The 22,092-nt window shown below is 44.4% G+C and overlaps 1 protein-coding gene across 5 annotated transcripts in view; it reads left to right on the forward strand.

Moving 5' to 3' along the window:
- The window catches only part of ACACA (acetyl-CoA carboxylase alpha), a 190,010-nt gene that overhangs the window by 108,799 nt on the left and 59,119 nt on the right, over positions 1-22,092 (forward strand). For all 5 annotated transcript variants that reach the window (XM_044993768.1, XM_044993769.1, XM_044993766.1 and 2 more), the window contains 4 exons: positions 4,806-5,075; positions 5,160-5,257; positions 6,456-6,576; positions 7,074-7,184. In XM_044993768.1, the coding sequence (XP_044849703.1) occupies positions 4,806-5,075; positions 5,160-5,257; positions 6,456-6,576; positions 7,074-7,184 (600 nt within the window). The remainder of the gene's footprint in view (positions 1-4,805; positions 5,076-5,159; positions 5,258-6,455; positions 6,577-7,073; positions 7,185-22,092) is intronic.

Genomic DNA, 22,092 nt, shown 5'->3' on the forward strand with positions numbered 1-22,092 from the left:
ATCTGTTCTATGGGCCAGAAGTTTCAGATGCTGCTGCTGACCCATGTAGGGGGTCATGGTTGCACCCAGTGCAATTTCTGTGGGTTATTTTCACCTTCAGTCTTATTACTGAAAAAACAACACAACCCCACCACATTCAGTATCCATCCTGTGCACTGAAGGCCTGTTCCAGCACCCACTGGAGACAATAGACACTGGTTCGGGCCCTGAATGAGACAGAGGTTGCATGGGGAAAAAAAATGTGATGATGTAATTAAGAACTGCATCACAATATATCTGCATGAGAAGGAAGAATGAAGGTTGTATGGGTAACCTTTATTCTGGTATTTCCTAACTTTTGAGAGCTTGATTTGGAAATCTTTAAATTTCCTTTTTGGTATAGTTTTTGTGTGATGTAATATGTAATACACGTCTGTATATGCACGTATAGACGTGCATATAAAACGCACATGTATACATAGAATAGAATGGGAGATGAGATGTGATTTGTGTAACCATGAAGACTCCAAGAGGGAAATGCTGTATATTAATTGTCAGCAAACTTTTTAAAAAACCATCAGCCCTGGTAGGGACATTTTCAGAGAGTCGTGTCCAGGTTTCCAAATTTAAAAATAAATTAAGCATGGTAAAAAGTACATGTGATCGAACATCATCCTTGTGCGGAGAGAAATAGAGTGAAATAACACGATTGCCATGGCTCATAAACGCCAATGTTGATGAATAACAAGCTGTTCTAGTTTACATTAGATTTTGTGTCAACTACATTTTCTTGAGGAATTACTGAACATGGTAGAAAGGGTCTTGCGGCTTCCCCCCAGGGTCCCTACCATTTGCATCCATGTCCCATCACTTCTTCTATCTGCTGTGCTACTGTGAGAGAGAATGGAATCATAGTTTCTTCCTGTTCCCTTTGGTATCTTGTTGTCAACAGCTCTGACTGCCACTGGCAGTCAATTTGTAACTGAATCAGTGTGTGTATATTATTGTTCACACTGATAGCACAATTAATGTTGAAGTCAATTTTGGTGTTAATTTTAGGTCATGATTAGTGTTGACACTTGTGTCAAACTAATGACATTTTAGCATCATGAAAATGAACATTGGTTAATATCACGTTTTTACTATCTGCTAACGGTTACATTAAGCCAAGATCTCCTGGGAGAGGGTGTGTATAAAATTATATATATAAAACATGTGCGTGTAATATATATGTGTAATGGTATTCTGGATTGCTGGTGTTACTCAGGGAGCAAATGACATCTAAGCACCGCATCTTAATCACAGTTCGGAACACCAGAAATAATGATCACTTCTGATCGGAGGCTGTGAATAATTCATCTGGTTTGATTTTCACGTTCTGTCCAGTGATACTTTTCAAACCAAATGTGTTTCTACAGAAGAATAATGGCCCCACTTCTTATGGAAATACTGTGGCACAAATCATTTCCCCAACATAAAAACAGTTAAATAAGACGGTTCTTATTTTTATTTTTTTTTCCCCCTCCTGCTCGTGCGCGCTCTCTCTTTCTTGTGCTGCGTGTGCTGGGGATCGTAGTGTGGCAAGACAAGCGCTTCCAAATTGCTGTGGCTGTTTTCAAGATCCTATTTTTAAACCACCACCCCTCGCCATCACCCCGTGATTGTTCTGGCAGCACTCTTAGGTGATTAGCTCAGCCTGCCTAATTAACCTGTGAACTCTCCCTTTTTGGCGTGCCGCCGTTAAGTTAAAAACCACATTTTTTTTTCTCTAAAATAGAAAGCGCTCCCCTCCTACCCATAAATTTAAACAGCATATGAGCCTTTCAAAGAAAAAAAAATCCTTGGCTGTGCCCTGTGTTTTTTATGACTAGCCAACTAACACTGATGACAGTATGTGTTGGGGAATCAAAAAGAGATGTGAAATAGTGTAGTGGCACATTTGTGTGTGTTTTTTTTTATAGCATATGTTTGTTTCTGACTTTTTCATTATAAAACTATTTTCAAGAGTATATATAGTTACTTGGATATGAAAATTCATTGTACCCTAGTTAAATAACACTACAGCAGTGGGGCAAAGAGAATTTAAGATAAGGATGTGCATTACAGAGGCAGAATCCCAGGTTGGGAAGCAAATCCGGTGCTTCCGTTCTGAGTTGTATTGTATTGGTAGGAAGTTTTTTGAGTATGGAGGCTTCTATTCTAACATACAGAAATAATTGAGTTGATCTTACATGCAGGGAGGCAGCATGATCTTGAGGATGGAGCATGGGACTGACAGTTAGGAGTCTTGGTTGGAACCCGGCTCTGACACTGGCCCACTGAAAGAGCAGGAGCAAGACAATTAATTCCTCTGTGCCTCAGTTTACCCATCTGTAAATGTGCAAAGCACATTATGAGCCTGTCGTAGTGTGTGTGATCCTGTTTCCCTCTTTTGACTGGCTACAGGGAGGATTAAGGACCTAGTCTTACTGAAAGCTAACAAAGCTGATCCTGTAGCTTAAGTGGTTTTGTGCTTGTGTGTTGGTGCTGAAGATTCCAGGTTTCGTCCCTGCTAATGACCTTAGTCTGGTGGTAGCCGGGGCAGCCGTGGTTTGTTACACTAGGGTAGATATCTGTGCAAAATATTAGTATTTTGTATGTCTTCTCTTGGAAGAAGTTTACAGTGCAATTTATGTGCCATTTTAAAGAAAATAAAATAAAAGGGAGTCTGGGCAAATATCTCCCCAGAGTTAAAACTGGGATTCCTGCCTTATTTGGCGTGGAGGTTGGCCTCAGAACTTTCTGCAAAGTGCCCACTTCAAGTTTTTAGTTATGACTTTAATGAGGAAATAAGGATTTTTTTTTCTGTCTGAAATATAATGGAGGATTGAACTGATCTGTGGCCAAACTTTTGTTTTATTAAAGTACCTGTGAGAGGGATGCCCTCTTGGGCAGCCCACAGTGTCTTCGGGCTAATCCTGAAGTCCTTAACTCAGTGCTTACTCATTTTGATGCTGATGATTTATTGTAAGTTTGCCCATCCTAAGTGCCAAATCCTGAGCTACTTAAATTCAGCCCGTGACCGCTCTCCCTGTAATTGTGAGGCCAGGAGGACAAAGATGATCAGTTGCAAGGTTTGGGGGTGGGGGTGGTTGCTGCTGAAATTAAAAAGGGAAATGCTATGGCTGCCTGGATTTATTTTTGATCAATAAGCTTGCCCTTTGGGCTCCTGTAAGTTGTCCATGTGATCCTTGCTGAGGCTCAGAGGTCTTTGGGGTGGTCAGCAGCTGCAGCGACTTGTTGTAGAGCATTAAGGCTTTCCATTAATTTAGCAACAAGATTGGTATTTGAGCAAAACATCCAGCTGACCTTTTGGGGTTTACGCTCCTGTCTCTGCAACTGATGCATATCTCTTGCCTCTAAATACTCAGCAGTTTGATGCTGAAACTTATCTGTACATCAGCAAATATTCAGAAACAACAACATAATTACCCACCTCCTGCCACCAGTGCCATATCATTTAAAATGAGAGTGAATGAAATGGTGCACAGAAAGCTCCAACGTTCTGTTCACCTGCAATCCCAGCGATTGAAAGGGAGGAGAAGGGAAAGAGCGGTCAGATAGCTCTGATGTTTTTGGATAGCTGCCTGCATTTTCTCCAATGATCCTTTGATTAATTTCTCTGTCGGGCTTTTTTTTAAATGAAACTATTACAGTGTATCTTATTGCAGATGTTGATTGGATCTTGTCTGTGTATTGTGCCCATTTTGATTTGTATTAAACAGCACATATCTGTCTGCTGCTTCCCTCCCCCCCATCCCACCTCCCTTCTAGTTCATAATGCTCAGAATCCCAAGTATCAGCAATGAGAGCTTCACCCATACTGATTGCAAAGGATGTGCAATCGGCTTGAGGAATGTGTACTCAGCTTATGATCCTTGGGCCAGCTGAGACTGGGTGAAGCATGCGGCTTTCAGGGCTAGGCTGCTATTTACATCTGTTAATGGCGATCCTTGATGGCCCGCTCCCCAGTGCGATCATACACAGAGGCTAAGAGGCGAGAGAGATGCAGGCTCCAGAAGTTGCTCATCTCCATTAGGCAGGACCTGGAGAGATCATCTGGTGATTTAAAAAAAAAAAAAACTCAATAAAAACACATTACTTATACAGGTGAGCTTGAAAAATCTGGCTGAAGGCGAAAGAGGCTGCAGCGGTGTCTGTGGAAAGCAAGGGGACAGACACAGAAATGCAGGAGAAGGGTGGAAAACAAAAGTAGAGATAGTTGAGAAATAAAGGGATTAAAGCAGAGAGGGCAACGAGAGATGGAAAGGAGCAGATGAGTGTTATAGGCCAGGAGTCATTCTGAAATGTGATTGACTGGGTGGCCCTGAAGAGATGGCAGGGACTCCTGTAAACAAACCACACTGAAACAGAATGCTTTAACTAACCCCATGTCCTCTGTGACACAGAATAAGCTCAGTGAGAAGAGAGAAGGATCTTATAGGACGTGTCTCGGAGCAATGGTAAATCCCTGAATGGATTGCCTAGAATAGATGGTAGAAGGAGAAACAGTGCTACTGAATGTCTTGGGTGGGAAAAATGCAGCGACACGAGGAAATGTGTTCCTGTGGCTGTGGTGGCAAGTTGAGGACTGGTTTTGCAGTCCTTACTCTCAGTGAAGAATGCAGATTGGGAACCTTATTGAGATTGTGTATCACAGTGCTGTACTTTGTGGGTCCTCGCATACCATGCACGATTTTGAATCAAGTGAGCATGGAGGCAGAAATCCATCTATTAGTATTGGAATATTTATATTTGAAACTTTTCCCCCCTTTGTGTGACCACAGATTGGCATGGTGGCTTGGAAAATTACCCTCAAGAGCCCCGAGTGCCCAGATGGCCGTGATATCATAGTCATTGGCAATGACATTACGTACCGAATAGGGTCCTTTGGGCCCCAAGAGGACCTGCTGTTCCTTAGGGCTTCTGAACTTGCTCGGACAGAGGGTATCCCACGAATTTATGTGGCTGCCAACAGTGGAGCGAGGATTGGTTTGGCTGAGGAGATTCGTCACATGTTTCATGTTGCCTGGGAAGATCCCGATGACCCTTATAAAGTAAGTAGACGCTTGATCTCAGAGGCAGTGGGCAGGAGGAATTTATTGATGAGAATGAGTCAAACTAATTATTTGTCCCCACAGGGTTATAAATACTTGTACCTAACTCCTCAAGATTATAAGAAAGTCAGTGCCCTGAACTCAGTTCACTGTGAGCATGTGGAGGACGAAGGAGAATCCAGGTAAACTGCTGGGTCTAATCCTGCTTCACCTTATATATGAGGGACACCTATCACTTCCTTGTCTGTTTTCTCTTGTCTGGTCACCAGGACATCCTATAGCGCCCAGTCTCATAACACATTTTGCCCCATTATTACATATGGATTGTAGAGCTAGAACAGGATAAAATGTTGGATCATGAAACATCTTGAAATGCCCTATCAAATGTAGCGGACCAAATAATATTTGTATTGCACTAGTGCCTAGGAGCCCCTAGCGTGGAGCAGGGCCCCAGTGTGCTAGGCACTGTATAAACACAAAACACAGAGATGGTCCAGCCCCCAAAGAGTTTACAGTCTGAGTAAGGGAAGTGCCTTCTCTGTTGGAAACACATAGTAGTGACAAGAGAACCCACTCAAGTGAATTTTTAACCCATTTTCATTGTATGCCATGGGGTGCAGCTGCAGAACTGTCCTTTCCAAAAGGTTCAATTTCCCACATGCACATCTCTTCTAGACAGCACCTGCCCCTTCCACCTGCCCCCAGCGAGAGCACTCTTACAGGGGGCCCCACAAGTGTTGAGAATAAGAAAGGAGACACTGAGATTCTTAATGTGAGGCCTGGAGGTGGAAGGAGGGGGATCTGTCTGGAGAGAAAAATGAGGTTTGCAGACAGATGGATGGGCTGTAAAAGAACAGGAAGGAGAGAGGAGCTTGGGAGCAGGAATTAGAGAGAGAGGCAGGTCTCAATTTAGAGACGCGCTTAAGTTCTTTTCTGAATCAGAGCCTCATGGAACAGAGAGAGGAAGAGATGGAGGTGGGAGACAGGACTGGAGAAGGAAAGGCATGAAAGGGGAAAGTAAAGAGAAGGTAGGAGCCTGCCCCTTTCCCCATAATCAGCTAGATCTCCTAATCTGCAGAGACAACCAAGGAACATTTCTCATTGGAGCTGACTTCAGTGTTGCCCCATACATTTGTCAGTAACCTGTGCAGCGCAGTCAGCATTTCTTCCCTATGGTGCTGCTTTGGCTGTCAGTGTGTAGGCCGGTTCCTTGGTGTTCAGCAAGGCAGTGGGTTGAGCTGGTATATAAATCCTGGCCAGTTTCTGCACACTACTGTTTGCAGCCTTATTGGTATTTAGTCACTTTCCACGTTCTTAGCAGTGAATTGGTTTGGCAAATGATTGGATTTTGTGTCTCAAAGTCTGTATGTCTCCCCGCAGGTATAAGATAACCGATATTATTGGGAAGGAAGAAGGACTTGGAGTGGAGAACCTCCGAGGCTCTGGGATGATTGCAGGAGAATCATCATTAGCCTATGAGGATATTATCACCATCAACCTGGTAATCCCCAACTGCTTTCTCTTCTTGCAACTTCATCTCCTATTTCAGCTGAAAATTTGACAGTGGAGTTCAGAATGTACATCTAGGGTCAGACCAACCGCTGGTGTAAATTGGCATAGTCCCATGGATTTAGTGGAGCTATACCAATTAGCAGCAGCAGAGGATCTGGCTGCTAAAACGTTTTCTTATTGAAACAGCGAGGTGCATTTCTGAGTACGTTCTTAAATGCATTTGAAAAGCGAAGCAGCTCTAGTTTGACTTAGTGGTCTGTTCAGTTAACAAGCTATTGCTTTTTTTATTTTGTTTTGTTTTATAAAACACATTCATCATTCATTTTTAAATGAAATCTTAGGTTCTGGAGCACAGTTCTGCACGAAGGGGTGGATTCTGTGGCCACAGAATACACAAGGGCCTGAAGTCAACACATCAGACTGCCTAGGTCGATGCATTTTTGGAGGTACAATAGGATATGATGCAAATGTGATTTGTATTTGTAGGTAACATGTCGGGCAATTGGAATTGGGGCCTATCTTGTCCGGCTAGGACAGAGGACTATCCAAGTAGAGAACTCCCATATAATCCTGACTGGAGCTGGAGCCCTCAACAAAGTAAGTTCAGTGCATCAGAATTCAGTTTTGATCATGCTCTTTGGTGTGGACTGTGTGAAATGAATGTGTGCTTCTGGGGGACGAGCCTCTTCTCACACAACCCACCCCTACTACAATTGGCATGGTTTGGCCCATTTGTTGTCTGCAGAAAAGTCACTGACTGTATGGATCAGGAAGACTGAATTCGCTTCTCAATCCTATGGACAGTGCCTGCAGTCCAGGGCTGAGTCATGGGGCAGTATGTGGGATGCTTGCATTACTGCTGCCTGTGCTGCACCTGTTTTGTGGCTAGAGTAGTTCAATCTCCAGGAGTGTCACTTTTGCACTTAAATTCACTTAAAGAAAATAAAATTGAATGTGATTTTTAGGATTGATGCTGTATTTGGGCTGAGAGAATGTGTCCTCTCCAGGCCATAATCTTCTACAATGTTGCCATTGCCTGCCTGAATCCAGTCCATATTTTCCATAGACAGCATTCTGCTACATGGCAGTTCCTGTTTGGGGTGTGCTCTAGCTCAGGTTTTCTCTCTCACTGTCTTGCTTGTGATCTGTTCTTGGCTGCTGTCTGTGTGCGCACAGTGGGCAGAATGTTGAAACAGAACAGATGTGTCTAAAATGCGTTCCCCTAATAGGGCTGAGGAAATGTAATAGTTAGAGGTTTGCAAACCTCTCCAGTTTTTTCTGTTCATAAAATCAGCCCATTTGAGCAATTTTTTGTTTAATTGAAACCCATGGTGATTTCTTACAAGGATGACCCAGTTAATAAAAAAAATCAGACCTAATGTAACCAGTGACTATGATGGTCCCAAAGAGATACTGACCCATATAGAAAGGCTTTGTACTCGTAGTCTTCCATTGACTTCAGTGGGCTCATGTTAGGTTGCCCATCATGTTCTAGCTCAGGGGTAGGCGACAAAGGTGGCACGCATGCCAATTTTCAATGGCACTCCCACTGGCCGGGTCTCTGCATTTTAATTTAATTTTAAATGAAGCTTCTTAAACATTTTTAAAACCTTGTTTACTTTATGTACAACAATAGTTTAGTGTTATATTAGAGACTTATAGAAAGAGACCTTGGGGAAGGGATAGCTCAGTGGTTTGAGCATTGGCCTGCTAAACCCAGGGTTGTTGAGTTCAATCCTTGAGGGGCCACTTAGGGATCTGGGGCAAAATCAGTACTTGGTCCTGCTAGCAAAGGCAGGGGGCTGGACTTGATGACCTTTCAAGGTCCCTTCCAGTTCTAGGAGATAGGATATCTCCATTAATCATTTTTTTTCTAAAAATGTTAAAATGTATTACTGGCACGCAAAACCTTAAATTAGAGTGAATAAATGAAGACGCGGCACACCACTTCTGAAAGGTTGCCGACCACTGTTCTAGCTGAAGAAAAGCCTATGTTGTATAACTGATACATTAGGTACTCCCCAAAGGTACATTAGGGGAAGGTCGTGAGAATCTGAGTCCCTTGATCAAGAGGGCCCAGTCATGGAGGAGCAGGTGAACCCTTTGTGACGTTGTACTCTATATGATTTTAGAAAAATATGCTAATGAGTGTGAATATACTGTAATTGGAATATGCTTCATGCAAAAGGTCTCTTAGTAGATTATAAGATTTGTAATTTGTACAAATGTGTTCATCCTATTTGTATGACTGTATCATTCTTGTACCTGAAACTATAAATATGAAATATAACTCTGAGGGCCTATTGTAATTATGCAAAGTGTGGGCCATTGGTTTGGAATCTTGCCTCAGTGGCCAACCACAACACCAAAGTCTAGCCCCTTCTTTCAGGAGCCAGGTGCAGTGTAAAGAGGGGTGGAGGGGACCCAGGCCCACCTGTTACTCTGGGTCCTGACCCAGGGACCCGCTAGTGGCAGCCTCTCTCTACCCTCCTTCACTCCCCTCTTGTCCACCTATTTTCCCTGGGCCACTTCCCCTTTGGCCCCGTGCACCTTCTTGACCCTTTTTAGCAGGGGCTGCAGCCTGGCAGGTAACTGGGCTGGAGCTCTCCTCTGCTCCCCCAGAGCCTGCCCAGCACTGCTCTGTCCAAGGTGCTACCTCCTTACCTCAGGAGCCAGTCCTCCTCCAAGGTGCTACCTCCTTACCTCAGGAGCCAGTCCTCCTCCCTTGCTAGTCGGAGTGATTCCCTTCTCCCCTGCTAGGCAGCCTTTATATAGGACCTAGCCCGGCCCTGATTGGCTACCTCTCCCTTTGCCCTGATTGGCTCTCCACAGGCCTTTGCTGATTGGCTGCTGGCCTGCACAGCCTCTCTGGCCTGTTCCAGCCCTTTTTCTCATGGGGTGAGGCAGCTGCCCCACCACAGGGTGGTAATCATGAGAAATCCCCTAGCTATCCCCTGGCTTGTTTCTTCCCAAGAGATGATTTTTCCCTCCCTGCTGCCCCAGCTCCATTAATATCATAACCCCCAACTCCCAGCCCATAACCCAGCATGAGCCATGGCTGCTCTGCCATTGTTCCTCCCATTGAGGGCTTTGTTTACGTGGATGTGAGGATTGGGCAGGCCTGAGTGTGTCTCTCCATTGTGCAGCTTTGTGTTTGGATGCTCTACAGCGCCTGGGGTGGATGCGCTTGAGCACAAGCGGCATTTCAGTGTTTCAAGGCGTCTGGCAAATAATGGCAACTAAAAGGAAAGTAGGCTCTCATTGGATAATTTGGCTCTGCAGAGAATTAAGCAGTGTTCCTGTCACCTCTGGGACACCCCAGCATGAGCACGCCCTTATTCGGGCACACCAGTGTAGGAGCGAGGGGCGTTTTAAGATCCCTTTAAAAAAGATGAGCAAATTTGGTGCTCACTGAAGTGGTGTAGTGTGCCTGGTTCTAGCATTTGATGCAGGCTGGTGCTGTGCAAACTGCCCCAGGTGACACTGCCAATGCACTTAGCCCTCATCATCTGTTCTAGTCTATCTAGGTTCTTATACGGCACCCATCACCGTGTTATCTGAACAGTTAACAGTAGTTAAGTGTCTCTCCTTGTTACTCCACTCCAGTGGGTCCCGCCAGCGCTGTCAGTAGTAAAGGTGTATCTGAAACTAAACCATGTATCTGAACGCTCCTGGCTTTTGGGAGGCTTGGACACTAGACTCGCACCTGAATTTGGTGCAGTGTGACTCCCTGATAACCATGAGCCTGTTCTCCCATCTCTGCTGTTCCAGTCATGGGCCTCTTGAACGGGGACAGCTGTGTGTGTGAGCTACATGGGACGTGGATAAATGTCCACTGGGGCTTAAACTGAGGTGACCAAACCCATTCCACTTGAGATTTTAAACAGGGTTTGAACTAAGAGTCAAAGGCTAATTCTCTTAAATCACTGTGCCACCAGAGCAGTGGCTGTTTCAGATTTATGCTCAGTATCCCACTTCTTATGTGCAGAGGAGAGAAACAGTTTGCCCTTGAATTCCAGAGGGAGAATTCATTTGAATTTTCCTTTGGCTGATAGGCCGTGCGCCCATTAGCCAGGGACTGATTAAACAGTATCTTCTCTTGTAGCAGTGGAGAAGCTACTTTGTGGCATGAAGTATCCTGTTTGTTTTTATCTTTGCTTATATAAAACTCTGGAAGGATATTTGTATCAGTTTTAGTTTTGCCTGTCAGTGATAAGCAAATGAGACTTAGTGATGCTGCTTATGTGGGATGGCTGGATTGAGGAGTGCCCTCTGGAGCAAAAACAAAGCATTTCCTTATGAGAGTTGCAATAAAAGATTTACATTATCCCTTGCTCCAGTCGGGAGGGCTAGTGATTAAGGAATTGAAGTGCTCACATACATTGGTGACTGACACCAACATAAGAACCTAGATAGATTAAAAAGACGCTGCTTCTTTGCATTACAGCTGGGAGTGAAAATTTTCCAGCATAGTCAAATGTAAGTAATTCTTTGTCCTTTTGCTATCAACGATCAGACACGTATTCCTGGAGATTTGGGACAAAATTTACAGTACTAATTTACACGCTAGTGTTTTTGTAGGTGATGCTGGAGATAAGTTGCTTATATGCGCATGCGCGCGCGCACACACTCAGTTTTCAAAATGTCGTCTTCCTCTCCTGGCTCTAAATGTTCACTTTGCTTCTTGGGTAATAAGCTGCATATGGAGATTCCCATAGACATGGAAGTGTCTTGGCTTCCAGAGAAGCAGTATTTTTGTCTGGAAAGTTGTTTCATTTGATTCTTGCTACAAAACGCTAGGAACTTTTTCATTAAAAAAAACTGTGAAAAATAACACTCTACCTCATCTGTTGCTGATCTTGTTCGTTTTAATTAGGTAGAGCCAGCCCCAGGGCTTGGGTGTAGAGGGAAGGTCTAGCTGCCAAAAGCAGGCTGCAGCCTATAACTTAGACAATGGACTGAAATACATTATCATTTTTAGCTGAAGGGAATGATCAGTTCTGGAGGTTATCTAATCATGTGCTGGCTGCTTTGCTATGTCCGTGTCAGTGCTCTCTAAGTATGGAGTCAAATCACCATAAGACACCAGATTTTGTGCAGATTCATTAAGGATGCTATCAACCTCTTCGCCTACCAGATGTGAAAAGGAAACTGTACCACAGCTTCTCATCGACTCTCTCTTCCCTCCCCCCCGCATCATGATGAATCTGCCTTCGTTTACAGCCCAGACTCATGTGCATATGAAACGTATGATGTTATAAATTGGGAAGGATGCTATGTGTGGGGGTTCCAGGGCCATGTCTTTTCTGTACCCCCTTTTGTTTTCTCCATCAGCAGGCAGTGGGGAGGTGGAAATGACATTTTAGTGTGTGTGTGTGTGTGTGTGTGTGTGTGTGTGTGTGTGTTTTTTGAGCCCATTGACCCCCCTGAAAATTGAAATAATGATAATGCGCATCTCCTGACTGCATCAAAGTATCAGCACATCAAAAGCCAGGAGGCATGAAATGCAAATGATAAAGTGAAAGCAGATGGATTGTGCATGATCGCCTGATGCCCAATGAATTTTAAAAGGTGCCAGTTCACATGGGGAGAAGGGCTGAAATAAACACGTTATCCCTGCAATTTTTTTTTGTTCTTGCCGCTCACTCCTGACAATATTTTTTCACACTTCAGCGAGCACCCACTCCATCTCTCTCTCTCTCTCTCCTCCTTTCTCTGTCTACCTCTCACACGTCTCGGGTCATGTCGCTGCAGCTCCGGTGGAAATAATAAGATATAAACCACGAGGTTGTTATTTGCATAGAAATAGCATGGAGCCCCAGGCAGCATGGGAGAAGGACACAGAGATCATTTGTCTAAAATTTTAATGAAAACTTTTGCTGAGGCAGATTTTTTTTTTAACTTTTCCTTCCTCCCAACCATCCCTCCCCCCACCTTCCTTTCCTCGTCACTGGCCTAACATGGTGCGATTTCAGATGAGATAGATAACATGCTGCTGTCTGTCGTACTGGTGGAATGCAGTAACATGTAAATTTCAGTTTGTTTCCCTTTTAATAGAAGTAAGTCTGAAGAGCCTTGCGCTCCTAATTTAATGCATTGCATACATGGCTCAAGCCTTTATAACTGCCCTCCATTTCAGTGCACACCCGATGTTCCCAATCCTTAGCTGACCTGTTTATAATTAGTTTGCATCTCTGTGTTTTTGTTTTTCTTCTAATGGGATTCTCAGCATTTTGACTGTACATCACTGTTTACATTAACAAAACAGTGAGGTCTTAGCTATGGACTTTAGTTCGGAGGAGGGGTGTGTGTGTTAATAGAGGCTAAGCTGGGGTTTGAGAATTGGGCCGAGACTTTCAAAAGTGACTAGTGATTTGAAATGCCTCAGTTAGTGGGGTGCATGCCTCGGGACACCTTAAGGGGCACTGATTTTCCCTGGGAGGGTGCTCAGTGTTTTCTGAAACCTTTGGTTTCTAGATGCCGTGGCAATGGGGACTAGGAGTAAAGAGTCAATTGGGCAGGAATGTGAACAGGTGTACTGAATTATGCAACATCCAGGGTGGGAACATTAGCAATTGCCATAATGCATCACACCAATGATCCATCTAGTCCAGGATCCCATCTCCCACCAGAGTCAGTACCCCATAGTAGAGAACTGTGGAATAATCTGCCTATAGAGAAAGTTTCTTCCGGACTCCCATCACTTAGAGGTTGGCTTGTGCCCTGAAGCCTGAGAGACGTATATCCCTTTCAGAGATGAGAATAAAAAGATTAGAACTTTGAGCTCTCTCTATATATACATTTAATCTTTTTTTTAAAAACCATTGACTTTTTTGCTGAAAGCTAGACCTATGTGAACTGTAGCCCTTTATCTTAGGAGGAAGGGGCGGTGTTCATGTCAACTTTACTTCTGATCTATGTGACGTCTGCTCCACAGCTTACCCCAGCTAGGAATCTGGCCCTTAAATTCTATTTCTAGCTCTGCCACTGATTCACTGTGTGACCCCAGGGAAATCGGAATGTTTGTGTAGCAGTGGTCACAAAACCAGAGGGTCTTTTGAAAGCAAACATTTTAAAACAACTCAGGGTTCTCCGGGAATATTTGCAAGGGCTGACTGCTTAGTGGGCAGACGATACCTTGACATGGATGTCCCGTGCTTGAAGTGGTCAGTGCCTGGTAACGTACTGAGTGCTCACAGCTGCCATAGAGTGAATCATTACTCTGTGGCTGGTTAGGTTGTTGTAGTCATCACTTGATTTTTTTTTTTTTTTAAACTGTCTTTGGTCCAGGCTTCCTAGATTGTTTCCTTCCATCACTGGCATTTCTCCTTACTTCCAAGAAGGGAGGATGGAATGACAGTGCTCTGCTCCATATATCCTTACAAATAACTTAAGTTCTAGGAGTCCCCTTGTTACAACAATGGCTAAAACGCGCCTCCCTGCCCTCAAAGGTGCACCTCTTCCTTTTGAAGTTCTTTGCTTGTCTGTTTCCCTTATTGTATTTGCTTATACCAGACCTATCCCGATCAGAGAGGGCAGTAGATCGCCCTGAGAGGGAAGCAAAGAAACCACAAGACCTTTTTCCAAAGAAAAATGCTTCTTTTACTCTGAGGCATGTTGATACTTTTCCCTTGTAAGGAAAGGATCCTGAGCCTTGAAAACAAGAGCGCAGAGAGACCTTAGCACAGTCTTCCCTGGAACTCATAATAAATGCTGAACTTGACTAATAGTGAACATTGCAAAAGCACCGCACTGCGCATTTCAGCCCATTGAGTGCCCAGTTTCAAAAGCCCCAGAATTGAAATAACAGAAGGATGGGAGAATTGCTGGTCTCAACTGCAGTGCATTGGCAGAGCAGTGTGGGGGAGTCTTGAGAACGTCTGCTTGGGCTGAGCGTAACCCATTCCCTGAATTCACTCAATTAAAATAAATAATCGACATGAATTGCTGAAACTGAAGTAAGTTCTGATCACGTACAAAAGATAAGGGAGAGTAGAAAAAAATGGCCTCTTATTCTGCAATTTTATTACATGCTTTCAATGATGTTTAGGTTAGTCCCTAAATTATGGTATAGTTATAGAGAAAATTTAAAAAAGCACCCATATTTAGTGTCTAGCAAGAGCAGGATTCAGGTATATGGAGATTCATTGGGTACTAGATTAATAAAATGGCCTTTCATCTCTGGACATCCTAACACAAATCTCTCTAATGTTACATACAGCTCTGTGAGCGGTGCACTTAGCTGCTTTGGGTTTTTTTGCACCGTGGAATGCGTGCAGATATGTTGAGTCACCTGCATGCCAAAGGAGTTCCCAGTGGGTAGAGCAATGACCAAGAAATTTGCATCAGCTCTGGGCAGTATTCGTATTGTATGGCGAAATACCTGGAAATGCTCATTATACTTATCAGGCTAGTGAATTTGTGTGGCAGCACCTCCTAATGGACATTATTAGACCTGCTTGCTTGTATAGCATAGGCCTTATTTACTAATAATTAGTAGAGATTCTCTTTTACAATCTCTAGTAGTTATTAATAGTTCTGCAGGAGAATCTGGATTCTGTCCCCATCAAATTCCAAGTGCTATAGTGGGCCAAGGATCTGATACATTATCTTTTCATTTTGGTGAATATCGTGTGTGCACGCACAAATAGTTTTGTTTCTTTATTTTAACAACTGCTAATCTCATTGGTTTAGTCTGTTCTGAAGATCCAAAATTTAACTTGATTTGTATTATTTTAAAAGAAAGAAGTTAACTGCTAGGCTGGTGTAGGAGCTTTTACCTGGCCAATATAACCTGCTGTCAGCAAGTGTCAGTACATAGGTGTAAGGAGAACGGATGGACAGTCAGAAACAAAGCAAATGTGAAATGTTTAAAACAAAACTGAAAATCAGGACAGAGGGTCAGAAGATCTGGGCTTTAGATCCATTTCTGCCACTGACTTGCTGTGTGACCTTGGCTAGTCATTTAACCTTTCTGCACAATGGGGACAACAAGACATTTACCCAATTTGCAGGAGGGGTCGACAGCTTAATTCATTAATATTTGTTTGTAAAGTACATTTTGCTCCTCAGATGGACAGTGCTACACATATGAGATCATTATTTAGAGTTACATGGAGAGGAGCACCTGCCAGCCCTGCTGCATTTACAGTCCAGCCAACATTTTGCATATTCCTCCAGCTTTATGGGGCTTTGTTACTTGGCTGTGAAAATTCACTCCAAGACTGAACTGTGCCTACAAGGACTTGGCGTGGGAATGATCGTACTTTAAGTATCTGTTCAGATGCTGCATTTTACAGCTGGAAAAGTCCAATAATCACCCCCAACAAATTAAAAACAAGCAGTTTCTGAGCATGCCGATTTGTTTGGATTTTTCTTCAACTCCAATTAAAAAGGCTGTGGGGGTGCAGGAGAGAGATTAATGGAAACTTTACAGTTTGCTAATTCACAATTTGCATTTTGAACATCTTAGAAATAAACTTAAAAAGAGAGAAGAATGCCACTGCATGTCCGATGACCTTTCTTGAATGCAGCTTTTATTAACACAGACACAGTGCACGGGCATGGCAAAGCCATTAACATGATAGGTATCATATTGTGTCATGATAGGGTAGTATATGTGTCAATCATGTGCCTAAGAATGAGTCCCTGGGGACTTGTTGATACAACGGGACATAATAGCTCTGAGGATTGGTTTGACAATCTGCATTTAAAAAAAAAAATCCCTAACAACCCCATTTGCATACATCCATAAGGGAATATCCCTGCATTTTAGACTCATCTCTGAATTGTCCGAACTTTGGTGGGTTGACGTCAAACCAGTGTTATTTCCATGTAGTTCTGTGAAGTTTAATTTGTGGAAGTCTAGGGCAATAGATTTGAGATAACACAAGATAGCTTTATCTGGTGGTCTCAGTCCCCATACCATGGGGTAATTGACAGTCTCTGCTGAGGAGGGGCCTGGAACTGGGTTAACAGGTGGTGGTGGCTGTCAAGACTGGCAGAACTTTGTGGGAGGCCAGGGCTTGAATCACCGGGTGAGCTCTGGGTCAGGATTTGAGATGAATAGGCTGATCTGCTCTTCCGGTGCTGTGCCCACACAAAAGTGTAGCAGGTCAGGACTGAGGTTCGTTGGCAGAGCTGTGCACGGAGGAAAAGGAAGTTTACACTGTCTGTCTTGTACCAGTGCTCAATCTTTCAGTATCACAAGCACTTACTTACCCTCCAATTCCACAGTGTGAAAAAAATAAAAACCCCATTGGATACACTGTTAGTTTAGGGGAGAGCGGGGTTTGGTTTGGTTTGATTTTTTGCTTTAAAATATGGACTGTGCAAACCTCTTTTCCTGAGAAACAAGGCAGGGATGTCTTGGTGTCTGCTCAAGTTGACTCCAGTCTTGGGATTAGATCAAAGCAATCATGTGAGAGCAATCATGTGAGTTAGAACAGCAAGTGCCATCCCTGTCATTCAAAGAAGCATTATAATTATTAATGCATGATATGAATCTTTCTGTAGTGGCGCAGCAAGACTATTAGGCGGATACGTATGGGCGCAGTGTGTTTGAGAATGCTAATCAAAGAGGGCCTAAGAAATGTCAAACGGAAATTGACACTCCACCAGCATTAAACATTAGTCAGTACCTCTTGTGAATCTCACCAAGGTTACCCTGTTCTTGGCTCAGGGTGGTTGGGGAAGGAGGAGGGGCTGCTGGCTCTGTGTCTTGGATGGATGCATTAGAGGAGGCTGTGGGAGCAATGGAGTGATTTGCTGAGGGGAGGGGGTTTTGGTCACTCAACCATCTTGGAGCAGGTGCAGAATCTCGGTGTGCTACTGAACTGCACTGCGCCTCTCCACCACAGACAGTCATTACTCTCAGCCCCAGCAAAGTCAGCTTGTGTCGGGAGCCCGAATCTGAGTACAGATCAGGCAAGGGAGCCATTGTCAATTACACAGTGTTGGTGATAGGGGGAGAGAGTGTCTTGTTCTTTTTAAATCACTCCATCGAGGGACACTTTTTAGGTAGGTTGGGTGCATGTTGTATTGGCTCACTAGGTATATGTTGCAGCTGGCCCCCTTGGTAACACAAAGGTGCTCAGCTCTCTGCAGAGAAATGAACATAAGCAGGACAGATGCTTGGACTTCAGGCAAATGCAAGTGTTTTCAACAAAATAAACACCTCTCTCCATTTATTCATTTTATTTTTAATTGCCTTGTTTTAAGTGGTTATATTTGTATATTGTTCCCATTAGAGACGATTTACATTCCAGACATCCCATTACCAGTCCCTTTATGTTTGCTGAGGGAAGAAAGTCTAACAGATTTCTGTTGACTTTTTAATTTTCCTTTGCACAAATATCTATCACTTTTAATATGGATCTCTATTAGTATATCTGTATGTGTACAAAGCTGGGCAGATATCTGCATTTATATGTGGCTGTGTATTCCCGTGAATAGGGGCTGCTACCTCTAGCATACTGGCCCACATTCTCCCTACCTGAATTTCCTTCTGTAGTTTCCAGTGAACATCTTGTGTAGTGTTGCTGTGCTCTTTTAACCAGTTCCAGCATTTCACCCCAATGGTGACTGAATTACAGGGACTGGTGGCCTTCAGAGAACATCTTCACCGCAGAGTTGTGTGATTGGCACCCAAGTGTGCTGAGTGTGGGTGTGCATAGCCACACTGCAAAGCCATACCTGAGTCACTGTCTCCTCACTGGTGCTGTACATGCGTGTTGCTAGATGGGGGCCTAGCTGATGGTTCTTTGTGCTGCAATAAGCTCAGTTACTCTGATTCTTGCTCAGTGAGTTGTGAGAGAACTTCTCTGTCTTTCTGGGCGCACGGCTACTGGTACTAGCCTGCATTCTCCCTGCAAAGTGGATGGGTTACCGACACAAATGGAAGTGACGTCTACTCCTGACTCAGGTCAGCTGACTCAGGCTCATGGGGCTTGGGCTGTGGGGCTATAAAACTGCAGTGTAGATGTTTGGGCTCGTCCTGGAGCCTGGGCTCTGAGCCCCTGAGAGGGGAGAGGATCTCAGAGCCTGTGCTTCGTCCCAAGCCCGAACATCTACACTGCTATTTCTAGCCCCGCAGCCTAAGTCAGCTGACCTGGGCTCTGAAATTTGCTGCCACAAGTATTTTTCTCACAGTGTAGACACACCCCTGGTGTGGGTTGAAAGTGCTACCAAATGCTGATAGAAGGGGTTTGTGCATGGACGAGGAGACTGGAAGAACAGCTCCTGAGAGAGAGCCTGAGGATACGGCTACGCTGCAAAAAAACAAAATAACCCCCCCAACCAACCTGTGGCTGAGGGTCTCAGAGCCAGGTCAACTCGTACTATGGGCTAAACATAGCAGTGTAGATGTCCTTGGTCAGCTGGAGCCTGGGCTTCTGGTGCTCTGCACCAAGGGTATAATAGCAGGGTGGTGCATCTGCCTCACCAGTTCCTTCTTACCGCCGCACCAGAACTCTCCACTGTACGAAGCTGATCCCTTCTCTTCTTCCTGTAATGTATATATTCAGATGTATTAGTCTTAGGTTTTTGATGCTGGTTAGTGTTTTGGTCATTTCCCAGGGACTTAGATTATGCCCAGGACACCAGGCTTCAAAAACTGCAGTCTCCTGCCCCTGGTCTTCTCTAGTCAGTGACAACCACCAGCACTGCCAGAGTGAAAAGGAGAGGAGGGAAAGACCCTTCATCTGAGAGTAAGGGATGCTCTCTCAAACATAAAACGAGATCCTCTCCAAGACATTCTAAGAGGAGAAATCCCTCCCTGACCTGTCCAAGGTGAGTCTTCACACCTGAGCCGCAGGGACTTAGCGGTATCAAGTAAAACGAAACACTAGAACCTGAAGGACTGGGAACCACTGGTGCCCTCAAAACCCACCAGGTTGGAGACTCATTCATTGATGATACTGTCATGACCCTGTAACGAACTGCCATTTACCTCTACTCCAGCACACGGCAGCTCCCTGTACCACCCCCCCCAAGAGGGCAGAAAAGCAATACTTTGCCCCGACTAAGGGAGTGGCGTTCTTGCTCAACCACCCTGCCTCGAACTCCTGGATGGTTCAGGTGGCCACGGAAAGATCCAGACGTCGTCATCCAAGGGCCACCCTTGCAGAGGAGGAGGCTAGGCACTGTATGGAGAGGAAGGTGTTTATCTACCAGCCCTCCACTTAGAATCTCAAACTGTCCATCTCACCAGATACGATTTCCTCAATTACTCTGAGCTCCTGGACTTTAGGGACAAGTTGCTCAGGAGCATAGGGTTCAATTTCAAACCTTTTATTAACAAGAGCAAACTAGTAGCCAGACTTCATTCCCTGGATGTGAGACAAGCATGGGCGTTTTTTCCGAAGAGAACAAAACAGATCAGAAAGTCACCTAGACTGCTCATTGCCATAGCAGAATGAGTACAAGGACAAGCCATATCCCCTTGGAGGATCGCTGTGGATCTCTGGCAGTATCTTCTTCTATCAGCTGGCAGGGCTTCCTCCCCTTCCAGGGTGTGGGCTCCCTCCACAAAGGGACAAGCAGCCTCCATAGCATGAGTTGAAGAGGTGTCCCGGCTTGAGATCTGCAGGGCAGCTACATGGAGTTCCATCCTCACATTCGCCTAACTGCCCTGCAAATATCAAATGGGCACCTCGGAGAGATGCTACTGTCCCAAAGGATGCATTAGCAGAGGAGTCTTGAACCCAGGCATCCTTTGGGACAGCTGTTCTACTGGCAGCTATATCACTGGCATCCTTGCATCTCCCTCCTCTCTGAGTACTGCTTGTCAGTCACCCACATTGGGACACACACAGGGACCAGCACTCAAAGAAGAAAGGGAAGTTACTTACCTGATTGTAATGAGTTCTTAGAAATGTGTGCTCCCTGTCTATATTCCACTGCCTGCCCTCCTACCCCTCTGCTTTGGATCATGACAAGATTCACGGTAGAGAAGAAACTGGAGAGGTGGTCGGTCCTCCCCATCCCTTATGCCTTTGGTGTGAGCACAAGGAGAGCATGGGCACAGGCGTGGACCAACGCACACTGCTTGCAAGAACTTTTCGGTCTCAGGCACATGGAGTCCATGTGTACCCTCGATGGACTGCAGAGAGGGATCGCACGTCTCGAAAAACTCCAGTTACAGTGAGGTATTTAACTTCCCTTTGCTGCAGTTATGTGGTCTGTGCGCTGCCACCTCCTCCCCACTCGCCCTCGAGCGTCCACGTTTATTTGCTCTCTTCTCACCCCCTTGTCCCCCCCAAAAAAACCAACTCCACCATCACCAATGCTGGCATCTGGATTTGCAGTCAGCAGCCATCTCCTGTAACCATCAGGTTGTCAGCTTTGCAGCCCCCCTTCCCCCACCCGCCTCCCCCATCACTCACCAGAGGAAAAAGAGAGCTGGAGCCAGAGCTTGAAATATATCATGCAATAGTGTATCATGAATTTCTTGTGAATCACAGTGGAGAAACAGGTTTATTTATTTCAGAGACTTTAAATCAATATAAAGTAGGTCTCTTAGTTCTGAAGCTGGGATGGAGTGTGAAAAAATGAGCCCATTGTACTCTTAAAACTTTGGGGAAAGGAGATGACAGCTATATAATTCCATTTACCAGGCACTGGGGGCTTTAATGTGAAGGTGACAGGGAGCTCTTTGTGCATTTAGAGCACCATATCTTCTAAATAAAAGATCTGTAGACTTGATAGTGGAGCAGAGCTCTGACTTTAATAATCTCCAAACATTAGACTGAGCCAATATGTTCCCAAGTCAGAAAGGTCCCCCACCGAACGCTCGTAAATTAAAAGTGCAGGCACTGCACACATTCACAGATTAGAAATGCAAGAGCTGCAATCCGTTTCCAACAGGAAGCCCAGATGGAGAGGAGGGGGGTGTTCATGCCGCCATGTGAATAGGATAAAGACTCGAGAACCAGGGTGTTTAGAAGCACAGCTCTCAGCTCTTCATCGTTTCAAGGAAGGTGCTTCATGTTGGCATCCTAACCTAGGTCTGTTCTCTTGTACCCAGATGCCATTTATCCCATCATCTAATAAGTTAATGTGCAGAGCAGAAGTGCCGAGTGATAAAAATGAAAGCTGTAAGATGTGCCGAGGCTCAACCACAAATAATGGTACTTGGCTTTAAGTCAGTGCAATGTGAATTTTTGTTGAGACCCTTACTATGATGATTTCTCTTGTGTTCATTAACGCTGCTAGCTATTGTATGTGTGTGTCTCTTTCCAATTCTAATTTCCGACACACACTATATAAGCTGTGGGATATAAATTACCATTATTAATATTATTTGTATAAAATGCAGTGTTCAATTCTTATAAGCAAGACACTCTCTCTCTCTCTCTCATGTGAACACAATAGCAAGTTCAAGCACAATATTTAAGGTTGCCATAACAGTTTCCATTCTAGCCCTGTGTTCTCAGTTCCTCAGATCTTTCATCTTTGCTCACACACACAGGCCACTAAGTTTTCAGCAAAACTAGTTTTGTAGTTA

This window comes from Mauremys mutica, chromosome 19 (assembly GCF_020497125.1).
Source record: "Mauremys mutica isolate MM-2020 ecotype Southern chromosome 19, ASM2049712v1, whole genome shotgun sequence".
Classification (NCBI taxonomy): Eukaryota; Metazoa; Chordata; order Testudines; family Geoemydidae; genus Mauremys; species Mauremys mutica.